At 39.3% G+C, this 19,434-nt stretch overlaps 1 protein-coding gene across 1 annotated transcript in view; it reads right to left on the bottom strand.

Annotated features, from left to right (window-relative positions):
- LOC134541744 (uncharacterized) overlaps nt 1–17,753 on the bottom strand; it is a 371,288-nt gene extending 353,535 nt beyond the window's left edge. Inside the window, exon 1 of the mRNA XM_063385398.1 lies at nt 17,251–17,753. Within this exon, the coding sequence (XP_063241468.1) occupies nt 17,251–17,261 (11 nt within the window). The 5' untranslated portion in view covers nt 17,262–17,753. The remainder of the gene's footprint in view (nt 1–17,250) is intronic.
- Nucleotides 17,754–19,434: the final 1,681 nt, after the last annotated feature.

The raw sequence follows: 19,434 nt of genomic DNA, 5'->3' as shown, positions 1-19,434 counted from the left end.
CCTCTCCGTCCTCTCTGCGCCAGTGCGCGTCAGTCCCGCCACGTGCACTGGCCCGTACACCAGGAGGACCACCCCGCCGAGCAGCAGTCCGCCGGCGCTGCGGACCACAACCACAACAACACTGTACTGTCCTCTCCGTCCTCTCTGCGCCAGTGCGCGTCAGTCCCGCCACGTGCACTGGCCCGGACACCAGGAGGACCACCCCGCCGAGCAGCAGTCCGCCGGCGCTGCGGACCACAACCACAACAACACTGTACTGTCCTCTCCGTTCTCTCTGCGCCAGTGCGCGTCAGTCCCGCCACGTGCACTGGCCCAGACACCAGGAGGACCACCCCGCCGAGCAGCAGTCCGCCGGCGCTGCGGACCACAACCACAACAACACTGTACTGTCCTCTCCGTCCTCTCTGCGCCAGCGCGCGTCAGTCCCGCCACGTGCACTGGCCCGGACACCAGGAGGACCACCCCGCCGAGCAGCAGTCCGCCGGCGCTGCGGGCCACAACCACAACAACACTGTACTGTCCTCTCCGTCCTCTCTGCGCCAGTGCGCGTCAGTCCCGCCACGTGCACTGGCCCGGACACCAGGAGGACCACCCCGCCGAGCAGCAGTCCGCCGGCGCTGCGGACCACAACCACAACAACACTGTACTGTCCTCTCCGTCCTCTCTGCGCCAGTGCGCGTCAGTCCCGCCACTAGCACTGGCCCGGACACCAGGAGGACCACCCCGCCGAGCAGCAGTCCGCCGGCGCTGCGGACCACAACCACAACAACACTGTACTGTCCTCTCCGTCCTCTCTGCGCCAGTGCGCGTCAGTCCCGCCACGTGCACTGGCCCGGACACCAGGAGGACCACCCCGCCGAGCAGCAGTCCGCCGGCGCTGCGGACCACAACCACAACAACACTGTACTGTCCTCTCCGTCCTCTCTGCGCCAGTGCGCGTCAGTCCCGCCACGTGCACTGGCCCGGACACCAGGAGGACCACCCCGCCGAGCAGCATTCCGCCGGCGCTGCGGACAACAACCACAACAACACTGTACTGTCCTCTCCGTCCTCTCTGCGCCAGTGCGCGTCAGTCCCGCCACGTGCACTGGCCCGGACACCAGGAGGACCATCCCGCCGAGCAGCAGTCCGCCGGCGCTGCGGACCACAACCACAACAACACTGTACTGTCCTCTCCGTTCTCTATGCGCCAGTGCGCGTCAGTCCCGCCACGTGCACTGGCCCGGACACCAGGAGGACCACCCCGCCGAGCAGCAGTCCGCCGGCCCTGCGGGCCACAACCACAACAACACTGTACTGTCCTCTCCGTCCTCTCTGCGCCAGTGCGCGTCAGACCCGCCACGTGCACTGGCCCGGACACCAGGAGGACCACCCCGCCGAGCAGCAGTCCGCCGGCGCTGCGGACCACAACCACAACAACACTGTACTGTCCTCTCCGTCCTCTCTGCGCCAGCGCGCGTCAGTCCCGCCACGTGCACTGGCCCGGACACCAGGAGGACCACCCCGCCGAGCAGCAGTCCGCCGGCGCTGCGGGCCACAACCACAACAACACTGTACTGTCCTCTCCGTCCTCTCTGCGCCAGTGCGCGTCAGTCCCGCCACGTGCACTGGCCCGGACACCAGGAGGACCACCCCGCCGAGCAGCAGTCCGCCGGCGCTGCGGACCACAACCACAACAACACTGTACTGTCCTCTCCGTCCTCTCTGTGCCAGTGCGCGTCAGTCCCGCCACGTGCACTGGCCCGGACACCAGGAGGACCACCCCGCCGAGCAGCAGTCCGCCGGCGCTGCGGACCACAACCACAACAACACTGTACTGTCCTCTCCGTCCTCTCTGCGCCAGTGCGCGTCAGTCCCGCCACGTGCACTGGCCCGGACACCAGGAGGACCACCCCGCCGAGCAGCAGTCCGCCGGCGCTGCGGACCACAACCACAACAACACTGTACTGTCCTCTCCGTCCTCTCTGCGCCAGTGCGCGTCAGTCCCGCCACGTGCACTGGCCCGGACACCAGGAGGACCACCCCGCCGAGCAGCAGTCCGCCGGCGCTGCGGACCACAACCACAACAACACTGTACTGTCCTCTCCGTCCTCTCTGCGCCAGTGCGCGTCAGTCCCGCCACGTGCACTGGCCCGGACACCAGGAGGACGACCCCGCCGATCAGCAGTCCGCCGCCGCTGCGGACCACAACCACAACAACACTGTACTGTCCTCTCCGTCCTCTCTGCGCCAGTGCGCGTCAGTCCCGCCACGTGCACTGGCCCGGACACCAGGAGGACCACTCCGCCGAGCAGCAGTCCGCCGGCGCTGCGGACCACAACCACAACAACACTGTACTGTCCTCTCCGTCCTCTCTGCGCCAGTGCGCGTCAGTCCCGCCACGTGCACTGGCCCGGACACCAGGAGGACCACCCCGCCGAGCAGCAGTCCGCCGGCGCTGCGGACCACAACCACAACAACACTGTACTGTCCTCTCCGTCCTCTCTGCGCCAGCGCGCGTCAGTCCCGCCACGTGCACTGGCCGGACACCAGGAGGACCACCCCGCCGAGCAGCAGTCCGCCGGCGCTGCGGACCAAAACCACAACAACACTGTAGTGTCTTCTCCGTCCTCTCTGCGCCAGTGCGCGTCAGTCCCGCCACGTGCACTGGCCCGGACACCAGGAGGACGACCCCGCCGATCAGCAGTCCGCCGCCGCTGCGGACCACAACCACAACAACACTGTAGTGTCTTCTCCGTCCTCTCTGCGCCAGTGCGCGTCAGTCCCGCCACGTGCACTGGCCCGGACACCAGGAGGACCACCCCGCCGAGCAGCAGTCCGCCGGCGCTGCGGACCACAACCACAACAACACTGTACTGTCCTCTCCGTCCTCTCTGCGCCAGCGCGCGTCAGTCCCGCCACGTGCACTGGCCCGGACACCAGGAGGACCACCCCGCCGAGCAGCAGTCCGCCGGCGCTGCGGACCACAACCACAACAACACTGTACTGTCCTCTCCGTCCTCTCTGCGCCAGTTCGCGTCAGTCCCGCCACGTGCACTGGCCCGGACACCAGGAGGACCACCCCGCCGAGCAGCAGTCCGCCGGCGCTGCGGACCACAACCACAACAACACTGTACTGTCCTCTCCGTCCTCACTGCGCCAGTGCGCGTCAGTCCCGCCACGTGCACTGGCCCGGACACCAGGGTTTCCACCCCGCCGAGCAGCAGTCCTCCGGCGCTGCGGACCACAACCACAACAACACTGTACTGTCCTCTCCATCCTCTCTGCGCCAGCGCGCGTCAGTCCCGCCACGTGCACTGGCCCGGACACCAGGAGGACCACCCCGCCGAGCATCAGTCCGCCGGCGCTGCGGACCACAACCACAACTGTCCTCTCTTCGCCAGCTCGCGACAACATAACGTCAAACTATTTTAAAATTCAGCACACCATCTTCTCCAGCTTGACTACAAGACACCACCCAGCCGCAGACTGGTTAGCGCTCAGCGGTGGACCTCGTGAGCGCATCGCCCCCCATTCCACCACGTTCATCCAGGGGTGACTGAAATGCTGCCCCTTGGAAGGGCAGCCCTTCAGGATATCTTTAACAATGGTGTTTTTGAAAGGTTGTCTGAATTGTTGCCCCTTGGAAGGGCAGCCCATCAGGATATCTTTAACAGTGGTGTTTTTGAAAGGTTGTCTTAATTGTTGCCCCTTGGAAGGGCAGCCAAAAAGGATTTTTCTGACAGTAGTGTTTTTGAAAGGTTGTCTGAATTGTTGCCCCTTGGATGGGCAGCCCTTCAGGATTTTTCTGACAGTGGTTAGTTTGTAAAGTGACCTTACCTAACCTAACCTAACCTAACCTAACCTAACCTAACCTAAACTAACCACTGTCAGGAAAATCCTGAAGGGCTGCCCATCCAAGGGGCAACAATTCAGACAAGCTTTCAAAAACACTACTGTAAGAAAAATCCTGAAGGGCTGCCGTTTCAAGGGGCAACAATTCAGACAACCTTTCAAAAACACCACTGTTACAGATATCCTGATGGGCTGCCCTTCCAAGGGGCAATAATTCAGCTCCCCTCTCTTTGTAAGTTTCAGGAGCTGGCTGGCAGCCGGGTGGGTTGACGAAAGCTCAGTCACCCTGTTCGTGTACGTATTTCCCTTGATGAAATCACACTTACATCGTTTTTTTTAATGGAAGACATTTTAAAAAAATATGTTAAACACGTACCTATTTGGTTTACAATAACACTTTCATTGACTATGGTTAAAGTTATGCTTAGAATAATTAATTAATTTCACCTTATTTAAATATTTAAAAAGAAGCGTAATCATTTCAAGTAAAGAGTACCGATATCAAATTTATTATCATAAGTATTAGTTGATTGTTAGTTTTTTTTAGTATTACTTAAATAATATCACAACATATTTTATCGCTCTCCTCTTTTTCCACACGGATGCCTATGTCAGCTTTTGTACTTGGTAAATAGGGTAATAATAACCGTTAACCAAACAAAAACCAAACCCATCGCGTATATTCCTTTTTACCTCAGACGTTAATCCTAAAAAAACTATAAAAAATTATATTTATATTATGTTTAAATTTATCTTACAAATACTGATTTAATGATTTGCATAACTTATTTTTTTATTTTAAAAAAAATTAACCTTTGTTACAACTTTTAAAGTGACATTTCAGATAACGTTGAATAAGAGGAGGTAGCTGACTACGTTTATCTATCATTTAACATTTATTAAATTTAGTTTTATTTGATCAGATTTTTTATGTTAAAACCATATATACAATATTTCACTTTTTAAAAAGTAGTAGTTCAGCAAAATTGTAAAAAGGTGTTGGTAGATTTTGAATGTTTATAAATCATACCACGTAACGTACATTCTACTTGATTAGTTTCAGAGATATAACGTACTTATATAATAAAAATTTTCAATCAAATATAATATAAAAATTGTAAAGGTTAAAATATGATATTAAAGCATAATTTTTACGTTATTCTTGCTCTGGTTCTTATCCATCAACTTATTTTGCTTGGATATATGATTTATTATTATAAAAATTAATGTGTCCACGTATCACTACTTTTGGCATCGAATATTCAAAAATATGGTAAAAGTACTCTACGTAATTAATTGTTTACGTTATTTAGGCCCTATGCTAAGATTCTTATTACCAGCTTTGTTTGCTATGCAGATATTAATTTTTTTATGATAAAATAAAAGTTACTACCCTTTCACACCCTTGAAAGGCGAAATCCGGAAAACTTAAAAAATACAATTTATAACTATACATGTTTGGTGTTCATTCTTGGTTTTTAACCCTTAAGATCTAGTATGTGGATTTAGAAATATGAATTTTTTAATTTTAAACTAAATCTAACCACTTTATCGTCCTTACAGGAGGACTTTTGAAAATAAGATAATAAATATATAGTTTATTATTCTTAACATTTATTTCCGTATTGCTTGATTAGTTTCAGAGATATGATTTTTGAAATAAATGTAGGTTCACCCCGATTTCACCCCTATTAAAGACGAATTTTAATAAACTTTAAAAATAAGCATATGTACATCTAAATGCAAGGTTTTTTTTAGTTTCTAACTTCTTATTCTAATTGAATATAAAGTGTTTTAGTTTTTTTTTGTTTTAGATTTATTAATGCTATATTTATTCTGAGATAAAATGAATAATATTAAAACCATACTTACCCGTATTCACCCCTTAGGGGTTGTATTTCACCAAATGTAAAAATTGTTGTTGGTTATGCTTGATTAAATTCGAAGTAAATTTACTTTAACTTAAGATCATATTCACCCCTCTATCACCCCTTAGGGCTACGAATTTCACAAAATGCTAACATTTTGGTTGGTAGTTTTTTTTTGTGTGTTTTTAATCAATCCCTTGTATCTTTTGTTATGTTTGGTTAGGTTAGGAAATATATTTAATTATCTTTAAACCACCTTTTTTTCACCACTTAGAGGTGGAATTTTACAAAAAGGTAAAAATGTGGTTGTAGTTTTCTTATGTTATAATAAGTACCAAAAATTATTGTATTTATCTTAAAACCATATTATCATTTTCACCCCTTAGAAGTTACATGTCGCAAAATATAAAAATTATGGTTGGCAATTATCGTATTTTTTATTGATACCCAATATAATTTATTAAATTTTTTCATTTATTAAATTCGGAGATATAATTATTAATCTTAAAAACATTCTACCCCTTTTTCACTTCTTAGGGTTAGAATTTTGAAAAATATAAATATTGTTGTTTTATTTCGTATGCTTAAAATTAGAACCCTATATAATATTTTCTGCGTAGTTAAAATATGAGATAAAATTATTAATCTTAAAAGAATATTTGTCTTTATTAGTATGTGAATGGGGCTCCGGAAACTGGCTTCTGGCTGTGGAGCCGGGAGGCGAGCCACATCTCTGATTCTGACGTCACAACAGTCATCTTGGATGAGCGTAAAGGACACAGCGTAACGGGACAATTAGATCACGGCGGCCACCTTGGATGACCGTGACCTTGACCTTTGTCCTTGACCCCGGCAGACATATTGGATCCGCCATATTGGATCCGACATCTTGGATACCGTCGACTTTGTTTCTGCTGTTTGTTCCTAGACAGCGCCAGCGTCGCTCTTGATTTTTTTCTGTTCCACTGGAGGCCGCCATCTTGGATACCGTCGACTTTGTTTCTGATGTTTGTTCCTAGAGAGCGCCAACGTTGCTCTGTCACATGACATAAGGTCGATGTTCCATTACCTACCAGAGCTATTATGGTCCTTATCGACATTTTAATTTTAATTTCTTATGCAAAATACATTGGAAGCGCTGTGATTCGATCCATCGCAGCTCTGATCTTTAAGTTGGAAAACATACGCCTTTAACCGCACGACCATCGAGACATTTACCAGACTGAGAATTAAATAAGGTAGACTATATAAAAAAATAACATGCATATTCGGACTTGAAATTTTTTTTAATTTTAAGTAATAATACCAATACCTGTTCGAGACAGAACCGCCATCTTGGATCACGAGGTCACCGTTGCAATTTACGTTACGCCCGCAATCTTTAAAATCCGCAATTTTTATGTTAGAAAATCGGGAAAAAATTTAAAAATTATAAAAAAAATTAAATAATCGAATTGAATAATAAAAATTAAATAAAAAATTACTAAAAACCATTGTTGCACTGATCGTTACAGTCGCCATCTTGGATTATATAAATGATGCATGTGTCGTTTCGTACAGCCATCTCAGTTGAGTACGATGCCATCCTTACACTTTACGTTACGATCGCCATATTGGATCCTATTAATGTTGCAATCATCGTTATGGTCGCCATCTTAAAATTAAGACGCCATTTGTGAAAACTTTACGTTGGCGGTGCTTCCAAATGTGCTGCCTTTTCGATGACGGTGCTTTCAAATGTGCTGCCTTTTCGTTGGCGCTGCTTCCTTTTTGTTGATTGTGCGTAGTACAAAATGTAGTGACGGAATATTTACTAGTTCAAAACCTCTTGGTGTTACATAAATATTTTTCAATGTCACTTGGTCTTTTAGTATGTCTAAAAAATGTCACGATGGACTAATTGAATATAATTAGCTAACGACGAAGAAGGTCATGTGGTCGTGAAATGACTAGCCTATACGTCTGATATTGACATGACTCGGTCTCATGATCTGAACACAATTTCCCTGCATGTGTGATTTTGAACATGAACGGCTTATATGTTATTCAGATTAATGAAAAATTAGACTTTCATGTTAGGCTAGTCTGCACTGTATTTAATTCTTTTGTCAGGTATATTGTCTTGAGTTGATTTTCGTTGAGTGAGTGTTTAATAAACTCCGCTAAAGGTAATGGAAAACAGAACTTAAAATTTATTTAATAATTAGTTACAACTATCACTGGTCAAGAATCGAACCGTGGACAGGAATCTATTGATTCAATTTGTATATTAATAATTAATTTTTTCGGAGACTTTTGGAATATTTCCCGCATTTCTAGCTAAATAATTACATTATTTCAAGATGGCGCCCAAATTTCAAGATGGTGGGCACCTCAGTAATAATAATTACTGCACTGTAGCAGGTTAGAATACAACTAGCATGATGGTAAGACGAGTACACACAAGATGGTATCCTCCATCAGACGAAAACAAGATGGTGGCAATGACCACTAGCAGGCGATAGCTCCTGGTAGCATGTACTGAACATAAAATGTCAGATCCATGATGGTCGTCAAAGTCAAAGTCAAATTTTAAGGCCAAGGACAAATTTCAAGGTCAATGTCAAAGTTCAAGGTTAATGTCAATGTTCAATGCCAACAGACGAGGTTAAAGGTATGGTGAACAGATAATTATACTAACATGTCGCTAGAACACACTAGCAGACGAAAACAAGATGACGGTCTACAGCGGACGAAGACAAAATGGCGGAGATGACCTCATACCAGCTGACGATGTATATCTTGGTATTGGTGGTAGGTCAGTTTGTAGGTGGCTTTTGTGTAGGAAGGATATGTTGATTTTTTTTGCTCTTAGCGGATTCGAACCAAGGACTGGAATCAATGTAATAAATCGGTATTCTAATAAGTAAATTTTTGATGAATTTTGGAATTTTTCCCGTTTTTCTAACATAAAAATTACGAGTTTTCACAAATGGCGTCTTAATTTTAAGATGGCGACCATAACGATAATTGCAACATTAATAGGATCCAATATGGCGATCGTAACGTAAAGTGTAAGGATGGCATCGTACTCAACCGAGATGGCTGTACGAAACGACACATGCATCATTTATATAATCCAAGATGGCGACTGTAACGATCAGTGCAACAATGGTTTTTAGTAATTTTTTATTTAATTTTTATTATTCAATTCGATTATTTAATTTTTTTTATAATTTTTAAATTTTTTCCCGATTTTCTAACATAAAAATTGCGGATTTTAAAGATTGCGGGCGTAACGTAAATTGCAACGGTGACCTCGTGATCCAAGATGGCGGTTCTGTCTCGAACAGGTATTGGTATTATTACTTAAAATTAAAAAAAATTTCAAGTCCGAATATGCATGTTATTTTTTTATATAGTCTACCTTATTTAATTCTCAGTCTGGTAAATGTCTCGATGGTCGTGCGGTTAAAGGCGTATGTTTTCCAACTTAAAGATCAGAGCTGCGATGGATCGAATCAGAGCGCTTCCAATGTATTTTGCATAAGAAATTAAAATTAAAATGTCGATAAGGACCATAATAGCTCTGGTAGGTAATGGAACATCGACCTTATGTCATGTGACAGAGCAACGTTGGCGCTCTCTAGGAACAAACATCAGAAACAAAGTCGACGGTATCCAAGATGGCGGCCTCCAGTGGAACAGAAAAAAATCAAGAGCGACGCTGGCCCTATCTACGAACAAACAACAGAAACAAATTCGGCGATATCCAAGATGGCGGCCTCCAGTGGAACAGAAGAAAATCAAGAGCGACGCTGGCGCTGTCTAGGAACAAACAGCAGAAACAATGTCGACGGTATCCAAGATGTCGGATCCAATATGTCTGCCGGGGTCAAGGACAAAGGTCAAGGTCACGGTCATCCAAGGTGGCCGCCGTGATCTAATTGTCCCGTTACGTTGTGTCCCGTTACGCTCATCCAAGATGACTGTTGTGACGTCAGAATCAGAGATGTGGCTCGCCTCCCGGCTCCACAGCCAGAAGCCAGTTTCCGGAGCCCAATTCACATACTACTGTCTTTCTTTACCCCTTAGGTTTTGAATTTCACAAAATATAAAAATTATCTTTGTTAGTATTTGTATGTTTATTATGTGTACCTAATATCACATATTACACTTAATTCAATTCAGAGATATAATTATTCATTTTAAAAATATGCTTACCTCTTTTTTTTACCCCTTAGGGTCTGATTTTCGCAAAATATATAAATTGTGTTTTTTTTATTCGTATCTTTATTGTTGGTACCCAATAACACTTAGGATGGAAATCTGCATAATATATAGTCTAGTTTTTTTTAAAAAAAAAAGTTCATCAATCACCTTTCTAATAAAAAAAAGTTTATCAAAATTCGTCAAGTAGTTTTCATTTGATGCTCGATCAAACAGACAAACAGACAAACATTTTAAAAACTATATTTTTGAGTTCTCGATAATGTAAATGCCATTTCCAATAATTTTTTGATCATTTCATCCAATGTACTGACCTTTTGCCTGGAACAGTTTTATTATTAGTAGAGTTATAGCATACTGAATATTGTCAAACGAGTCTTAAATATATTTCTAGAGTATTTGGTTAAAGGCCTAATATTATCAAGCGCACTACAATATTTAATACAAACTAAAATTTCCCTTTGACATGTATTTCGAAAATAAAATCATTATCGTAAGTTCAAAAACTTATTTTTACCGACCCTCAAATTTTTTTTGCACCTCAAATACTCCCGCCCCTCAAAAACTGGCGCTCTGAGCAAAATGCCCGGTCGGCCCATTTTTCAGTCGGGCCCTGAGGATAGGGCAGGTGCATAACCAGTATATTTTTAGGGCAAGACTGATCTATTACTTAGATCTGAATGTATCCATTCTGTTTCTTGTTTGTGTGACCTAGTTTGGGAGTTTTAGTGATTTTGGTGTCATTGTTTTGGTATTTCGGATTCGAATCTAACTTACATTCAAAGTAGGAATGATAGAGATTAAACTTGTGTGAAATGATAAAATGTTTATGTACAGGTTCAATGCTGGTGAGAATATATAAAAGGGGTCACTGGAAAAAGGTGGTGAATAATAGAAATAAGTACAATTGTTTAAATGATTAATGAGATTTAATAATACTTGCAATTCATTAATGTCTAAAGCCGTCATTATATTTGCTCAGCACTTTTCACTTCTCGATACAGATGTTGTATTTGTTACCCTAACTATGATAAAAAACCAGATTTCCAGAAACTGTAATAAACTTTTCCCACTAAGTCCACGATATTTATTTTAGATCCCCTTTAATTCTAACCTAAAAAAAATACATGTATTTTTTAATATTAGCATTTTGTGGAAGAGGGAGCTTGCCACTCAGTCCCCGCTCTAGATGTGCCTCAAAGGACACGAAGAAATACTGCCGAGAGTATTCCGTATTGTCTTATAGCAGCAGCCATTCTAGAGATGGCACCTTTCGTGCTATCATATACATTAAGAAATTCATTTCTCAGCCGAGTGTAAACTAAAACTTATTTCCTTGTTATATTATCAATTCTTGTGTGCATCAAGTAAAAAATGAAATATGCGTTTCTGTTAAAGTAGACCTTGTCGCAATAATTAAATATTCTTTCTTAAACATTTTAATCAAACCAATTTGAGTCTTTGTGCTCAAAATATTGTTTGTGTAATTTATTTTAAAATAATTAATATTTTTTAAACAATTTTTTGTAGTTTTTTAAATGTAGGTTAAAGATAACTAGCGTTCAATAATCGTTGAAATTTGTTGTAGGACTACGATGGTGTCTGTAACAAAATAATACTGGTATTTAGATATGTGTGCCTATTGCTATTATACTGCTCACTCATGTAGGATATGCTACTGCATTTACAAATGTTGTCAAACAATTAAAGGTAACATAACATACAATTTAGATAAACCTGCTTTATCATTCATAATTGACATTTTTATCAAAAACATTTGTTTACAAAATATATATGGTTATGAAAGTCTATAAATGTATTTTATTGTCAGGTATAGAAAAACTAAACTAATTTCCTACACATTACATGGAATCAATGAAGAAACAATGTTTATTATGTTTCTTTTTGTATCAATTTATAACAGTAAACCTATATCAAACAAGCAAAATGGCATTGTAGACTGCCACATATTCATAAGTATTGCCACCTTTGACATAAAAGAACGAGAACAGAATTCTCCAAGCAAATGAAAACCTATTCAAATTAATTGATTAGAAAATAAAATATTTCCTCCAGTACCTATGGCACAATCATAATAATTACAGAATTGTTAACTAGTACAAAAAAAGACTCATATTCTCTTCTGCATTATGTCTCTTTTCCAAAATGATTTATTAAAAATAAACACAGCGTGATAGGGTTAATGATTCTTTATTCAGAAAATATCATCACCTTAACACGGTAATCAAACCTAGGCTACCTGTTACTGCAAAATGCCTCAACGGCCATAAGAAAAAATATATTTATTAATAAACCAATTTTCCGTAAAAAATGCTTATATCACAATGCCTTCATAAATACATAGTATTTTGTTGATTAATTTACTTTCGGTAATAATAAGAGCAAATATTTCATAAACATTTTTTAAAAAGTCAAAAATGCATTACTTTTTAATTTCTCAAGTGTTTTCCAATCATTTTTTAAGATATCGTTGCATTACTTCAAAAGATTTACCATTTTAACGCGTGGTTAAGTTCGCTACATTAGAAACAATGTGAAATTTTCTAAATGGGGTTAGGTTAGCAAAAACTGTAATATTTGATGTACATTACCTAACCTAACCAACCTTTCCCACCATTTTAAAATATTTTTAATATAGCTCACTTATTTAACTAACTGTCCACTCAATCTAAGTGTATTTTAATGTAGTAAACTAACTTAACCAACTGTTCTCACAATTTTATGCTCCACATAATGTACCTAACCTAACAAAAAAAATTTAAAAAGTAAACTACTGAAACACAACGTTAAGTATCGAAAGTATACTATTTGAGAATAATCGTAAAACATGTCAGAAAATAAATGAGTGAATAAATCATTTTTACAGAATAATTACTCTTCGCTACAAAATGTTAAACACATACGAGGAAAATTTTATTTTCAGTATAAAATAACCACTTAACACGAAAAACCTAGCATTTGGAATCTTTTTTCGCGGTTCTGGAAATAAAAATTAATGGTCAGGGGGTTTAGGATTTATGAAGTAAACAGCACTAGTCCACAAGAAAGGAAAGTGCAATCTTCTGTATGTTATAATTTGATTGAGGAAAATGTATTTTCGCACTTTTATTCACTTTCCCTGAACATAACACAGTTTTTAACGCTTCATTTTTCTTGAGACTTGTAAATTTCAAGAGTTGTGCGCAAGTAGGTTCCTAAAAAGTACGGTATAGTAGGCCACAGTGCTATTACTCACACTTCAATTTAATTCACAGCGAACCATAAAAGCGAGATGTAATTGATTATTGATTATTAAATTTTTAACCAGACTAAATATACGTAATATTTATCAACAACACGAAATTCATTATAGGGGGTTCCGCAACGCCGCGGCAAACTTAAACACTCCAAAAAACAACCCCACATCTCATATTTTTATTCCGGAAATTCCGGGGTGCTAGACTTCTGTGAATAGTAGGCCTATGTTACCCTTCTGAAATGCACACTGCGATTAGGCGTAGGCGTGAGTGTTTTTGGGTTTCCCGCCTGCGAGACGTGTCGTGGTGTTCTCCAATACCTTTGAATATATATACTGTATATAAGTCGCCAGCCCAGGTTATAATTTCTAATACGGTTTTGAGGTAGTTGGTTAATTCACCGCCGCAATCGCCACCATCTCTAGGGCATCGACTTGTGGTGGTCCCTAGCAGACAAGTGTCCAACTCTTCAAACACCCCTTCCCCCTCCCGTTGAACGACGTTGAGCTGCAGTGAATGATGGATGAGGGGTGCGAAGTATGACAGCAGGCGACAGCGCTGCGCTCTAACGTGTTAATAACAACTAAGACGATACAGGGCGTTACGGCAGCGCACTGCAGCGGTGAAGTTCCCAAGCTGCTCATCATTCGCTTCTGAAAAACGTAGAGTAAATCCTATCCACTCGCGACTTCTATACAGTATATATATTCAAAGCCAATACTAACTACAAGCCACGGGCGCTCTCTACAACCAGAGCGTCATTTCACAAGCTCCCCAGATGCGAGGCTATGCCCGTCAAAGACAGTGCCTGCGGATGGTTCCATTTGACCAGTTCATTCATTTGGCCGGTGATTGTAGCCTCGCGCACAGGACCCTGGGAGTTGACGATGTGCCATGAGCAACGAGGTGTCGTCCAACTCCCGTCTGTGCCTTGTCTTTAGTACATACATGAGGCCTACAGGCGGGAGAACCCGTCATCGCTACCGTCGAACTGTTGAATTATGATCCTAATTATAATATAATAATTCCTAGATTTAGATAAACAACAGCTTCTGTAAATAATAGTTAACAAAATACAAACATCATTAAAAAAAGGCAACATGTTGACGACTTCAGTATAAACACACATATATGTATACACATACATATACATATATATCCCAATTCCTAAATATGGGGGGCACACTAATCGTATTGGTAAACCAAATGAAAATTTTTTAGTAGCAAAACTATTCTCGAATATAAATTGTAAACTTAAATAGTCGTAGAAAGGAGTAATTACAACATTAAAAATACGTTAGATATCTGGCATTAAGTAATATTTTAATTTCCAACAATCTTTTTAAAAAGTTATGTTTTCCTTTTTGACTGTGTTCATAAATAAACCTTTTTAAAATATATGTATATTACAGTATACAAATTGTACTTTAAGCAAAAATGATTTTTTTTTCTATATCTAAGTGCTGTAATAAGTTTTAATACATGGCTCAGTCTGTTGGTTCAGTTATTTTAAAGTACGTAGCCATTTTTTGTTACTACTTATAGTAAAAATAAATAATATAAGCACAACAACTTTGAACTTAAAGTTAACTATAATCAAATACACACACGTTTGTAAGTAAATAATTTTTCATATAGTATCCATGGGCAAATGAATTATTTATAGTATCTGCACCCATGTTAAATTGAAAAGCCAGCTGGTTTTGTTTCACTATATGAATTTAAGAATGATGGGAATTTACTATTACGTTAAAATGTGCATGTTGCGTTAGCTCATTTGGTATGATAAATTTTGTTTTGTAATTTCTTAAATTAAACTAATAAGTAAGTAATCAATCAAAATGTAAAAAAATTAATAATTCGGCATAATTTTGAACTTGTAACGTTAGATTAGCTCAATTATTGTTATGAATTATCTCGTTGAAGTGACTACTCGCGTGTAATGTTATAGTTTTATCATAAAAAAAACTTACATAAAATCAGACCCCAATTCCATTATATTACTTTTTGCTTAAAATGACTGGTTTATCACAATAGCATAGCAGGAAATTTCAATCTCATTAAGTCAAAAATTGCAGAGTATATTATATATTATGTATAGAATATTATATATATTCTTTTGTTGAATTTTAGGCAAGAGAGCTGTAGGCGAATAAATAACAAATATAAGTTCCCCAGATTATAAAAAATTTAATTTACACTGCTGAAATGTTCGCGTCCTTTCAGTATTTGGTTAAATTACAGCAATGTGTTTATTTCTACTCATATATGTAGCTGTTTTGGTCAGCAACTATGGGGGCTGCTTTTTTGTTGGCACATTATGTATCGTGTGTGTGAAGAACCGAATTAATTCTTCTCTACTGATATATAAATTGTCATGCTCATTTTTATACCTATGCGGATGACTGACGATATGCCAGAAATTAAGCATCGTGTAAGGCGGGCTTAATCGCAACCTTAAGTAAATCTGCTGTTCGATATGTCACAAATTTGATATAAGTACATACATTATTTTGTAAACTGTGCTTATGAAATATCGTCGGTAAATCCTTTTATTAGACTTATTTTACTTTGTGTAATTGATTTTGCATAGGTGGTATAAAACAGGAAGAATTAATTTGTGAAATCAGAAATCTAGTTAGTTTAAATTTCTATTTTTATTTGGTAAGTTTTGTTTGATCTTCAGTGTTCTTTAAACCATTCAACTTCCGACGTCCATGACTGAAGCCTAGGCTACATTCGCGATAGCACACAAACAGCATGTAAATAGCACAGCTGCACACACACGGCACAGAAGGCCAAGATACATTCGCATACAACACAGCCGTTGGAATCATTCCAACAGATTTTTCTCGCATTTACTTCTGTCGAAATTTTCAGTTTTAAATGTTTGTATTGTGTTAACTATTATTTACAGAAGCTGTTGTTTATCTAAATTATAGGAATTATTCTATTATAATTAGGATAATTAGGATAATATAATAATTAGTATAATAATATATTATTATATTATACAAATGCACTTATCAAAACAAGTCGGTTATTACGAGTTCGACAACTTTCTGAGCACCATGCGCGTGTGTTTTGCTATGGGGTGCATTTTTCCAATGTGGCTGCTGGTATCTGTTCCGAGTATATTCACTTCTGTGCGTCTGTGCTGTGCACGTGCTGTTGCGAATGTAGTCAAGCCTTGAATGAAGAATGAAGCAGTGCATGCACATGGCTAGGTGATACTGGCAAAAAGTGACACACTTATGTAATTAGTGGTTTCAAAAAAGGTCATGCACCCAATTATAAATTTAAATATACTTGAAAACATAATATTTTCATCACACAATAAAGTAAAAAAATTAGATGATTTTTTTGCACAAAACTATATATTTTATATATTGAAAATGAACGGTATTTGTTTAAGAGTACAATTACAATCATAAACATCAATACGTTTTAAACTATTGTGACTTTTACAGTTGTACTGGAAAATCTTTATTCGATGTTAAAAGACATTTGTAAAATACACAAATCATTGCGTGGAACGAATTACGTTGTAAACTGTTTTGGTTTACCAGCATGTGGTGCCATCTTGCGGCGCGACACACAACTATATCGCTATTACCACATGGCGTCGACGTGTCTACTCTTGACAACAGGCTTACAATAAAAAAAGCGTGAGTTTATTGTGGTGCAATATTGACTAACGTATCATTTAAAATAGTAAAAAAAAAGTTATCGCAATATTTCCGTTTTTCAAGTGATATTAAATGGTAGTAATTATTACGTTCTAACCCCTTTTATTGTTCATTTATTAAGTGCACAGATTTTCTGTTACAATAATTATACCTACGAATGTACATAAATTAGTTATACTATGATTACTTTTAATGTAATCAAGCGATACTTTAAGGTACGTAAATTTTGTGTACAATTATGTAGCAAACAAAACTGCAAAGAAAAATATAAAATCTTAATTTAAAATTATCAGTAACTAGTAGGTATAGGTACCTTTAAGATTTGTAACTACGTTCTACAAACAATTAATTAGAATGCACTAAAAAAAAACATTACCTGATATTTGTACCGACCTTATTTCCATATTCTAAGCGATAGCCCGTCCGTTTTCCATGATGTGGATTTCGAACTTGACGTTTCAGATGATTTAAAATTCACAGAATGCACTTTAGTACGCATCAGGTTTTTTTAACCTTGATTTCTTGACATATAGGCTGCATACCCGAACTTCCGCCCTCTTTATAGTAAAATATAAAATTATGATCACTGGTTTTGGCCGCATAACACACACAAAAAAATCATTAATCCTAAAATGTTTTAGCAAATTTTATAGATTAATAAGTTATATTTCACTTTTTTCATAAAGAAAAAAAAACCGTTTTCTTGACCTATTGTTTTGAACGAGAAGACGCAAAAAATGTTCACTTTTCCTGCTTTAGTCAAAGGTAAACGCCCCCTCGTTGGTAATGTTTACTTTCTGGTCTCGTAAGTACGTCATCATACCCTTGACCAATCACCACACTGCTAAAGTCTTGATATCTGTTCATTTTATTGATTGGATTACGTTTACTGACAACCATTCTTTAGTTATTTTTAAGAAACCAGGTCGCAGATCGCAGTGCGATCTATCTCCGGAACACTGAACTACTGAAGGTACCGCTCTAAAGCTGTACTTGGCTGCGCTCTTGCGGTGAAATTTGGATACTGTTTCCAATCATATGTTAAGCCTCGGTGGATATACCACGAATAACGTTCGGTCATCGTTCATTCTAGAATATTACTTGAGTCCATGTAGTCATAGTTTTTCTTATAAATTTCAAGTTTTTAATAAAAATATTTGTTTCTAGTTTATTTGATTAAGTATTAACATAAAAAAATCCTTAACCTGAAACTTATCACATTGAAATATCATGGTGAGCTGCGTTGAAACAATTATTTAAATGGTTACATCTAGAAGATGATGATGTACATAACATATTAATTTTTTTATATTCAACAGAATCTAAGTTACTGAAAGGCAGTAACATTTTTTACAGTAGGCGCAATTATGGAACAGAGCACACGTTATTAGTTATAATCAAGGGCGCCCATATGATAATTTGTAGGGGGGGGGCCAGACTTAGGGGTATGATGTATTTTTAATATTTTGTAAGACTAACTGCGACTTGTTACTAGTCATAAAATAGTTCCAGTTCTGACTGTTAAAAATTTTTGTCCTGTTACTAAAATACTAGACCACAGTACTCATTCGCCATTAAAAAAAACTTTATTGGCTACTTTATTAATTAAATATTAACTATTTTATTGAAACAAGTGAATTTTTAGCAACACAAATGCAGGAATACAGTCCTTATACTTTTGCAGCGTCTCGGGTACACGAATATCAAGAATACAGTCCTTCAACTAATTGCTCTTTACCCCTAAATAAATGTTGCGTACAAATTAAATTAAAATAATTATAAATTTTAAAACGTGTTGGTCAAAATATTTATCTTTGGGGGAGAAACGATTTAAATATGTTATCACAGTAAGAAAATAGTTGTTTTTAAATGAAACGCCTGAACTATGCTTATAATTATAGTCAAAATTGTTTCAAACATTTTTTTTTCAACTGTTGTTTACCTTTACCACGGCGATATTGTATCACACAAAATATTCCCTCGTTCACAGTTAAATGAATATTAGTATGTTTCGCTATGAATCATAATTGCTTATCATTTAGAATTAGCACAGATGGATTCAGTAGTCGAGGACTATAAGTTTATTTAGTGATAGTAAAGCTTCAAATTACAAATGTGAAATCTGTTTACAATATTCAAATAAGATATAAGTTACTATCAAAAGGAATTGTTTCAAATCATGTAACTTCAAACTCAATTTAATATTATCAGCTCAAATCATGTTATCAATGAGTGCCTTTAAACAGTGCTTACGGCTATTTTTGCTCAATGGTGTCAGCAAATTGGACCACTGGATATGAACTACACTTAAGGGACAAGGTAAATTCTCAAAAGTAAATTGCAAAGTTAAGTTATTAATCAAACAGCAACTTCTAATTCCATCTGATCAGACACAAAATCAACATTATAGTTAGAACAAATTAAAATTTAGTTCATGCCAAAAATTATTCACAATAAAATTAAATTGAAGATGAACTTCTGGAAAATTAGTGTGATCTCAGATTATATGTAAAGAAAATTATTTAGGTACTTGATAAGCGATAGTCCAAGGGACTCTCGAAAATTGTTCAAATGCTA

This window comes from Bacillus rossius, assembly GCF_032445375.1.
Source record: "Bacillus rossius redtenbacheri isolate Brsri chromosome 4 unlocalized genomic scaffold, Brsri_v3 Brsri_v3_scf4_1, whole genome shotgun sequence".
In the NCBI taxonomy this organism is placed as follows: domain Eukaryota; kingdom Metazoa; phylum Arthropoda; class Insecta; order Phasmatodea; family Bacillidae; genus Bacillus; species Bacillus rossius.
This window is presented reverse-complemented; position numbering and strand designations above follow the sequence as displayed.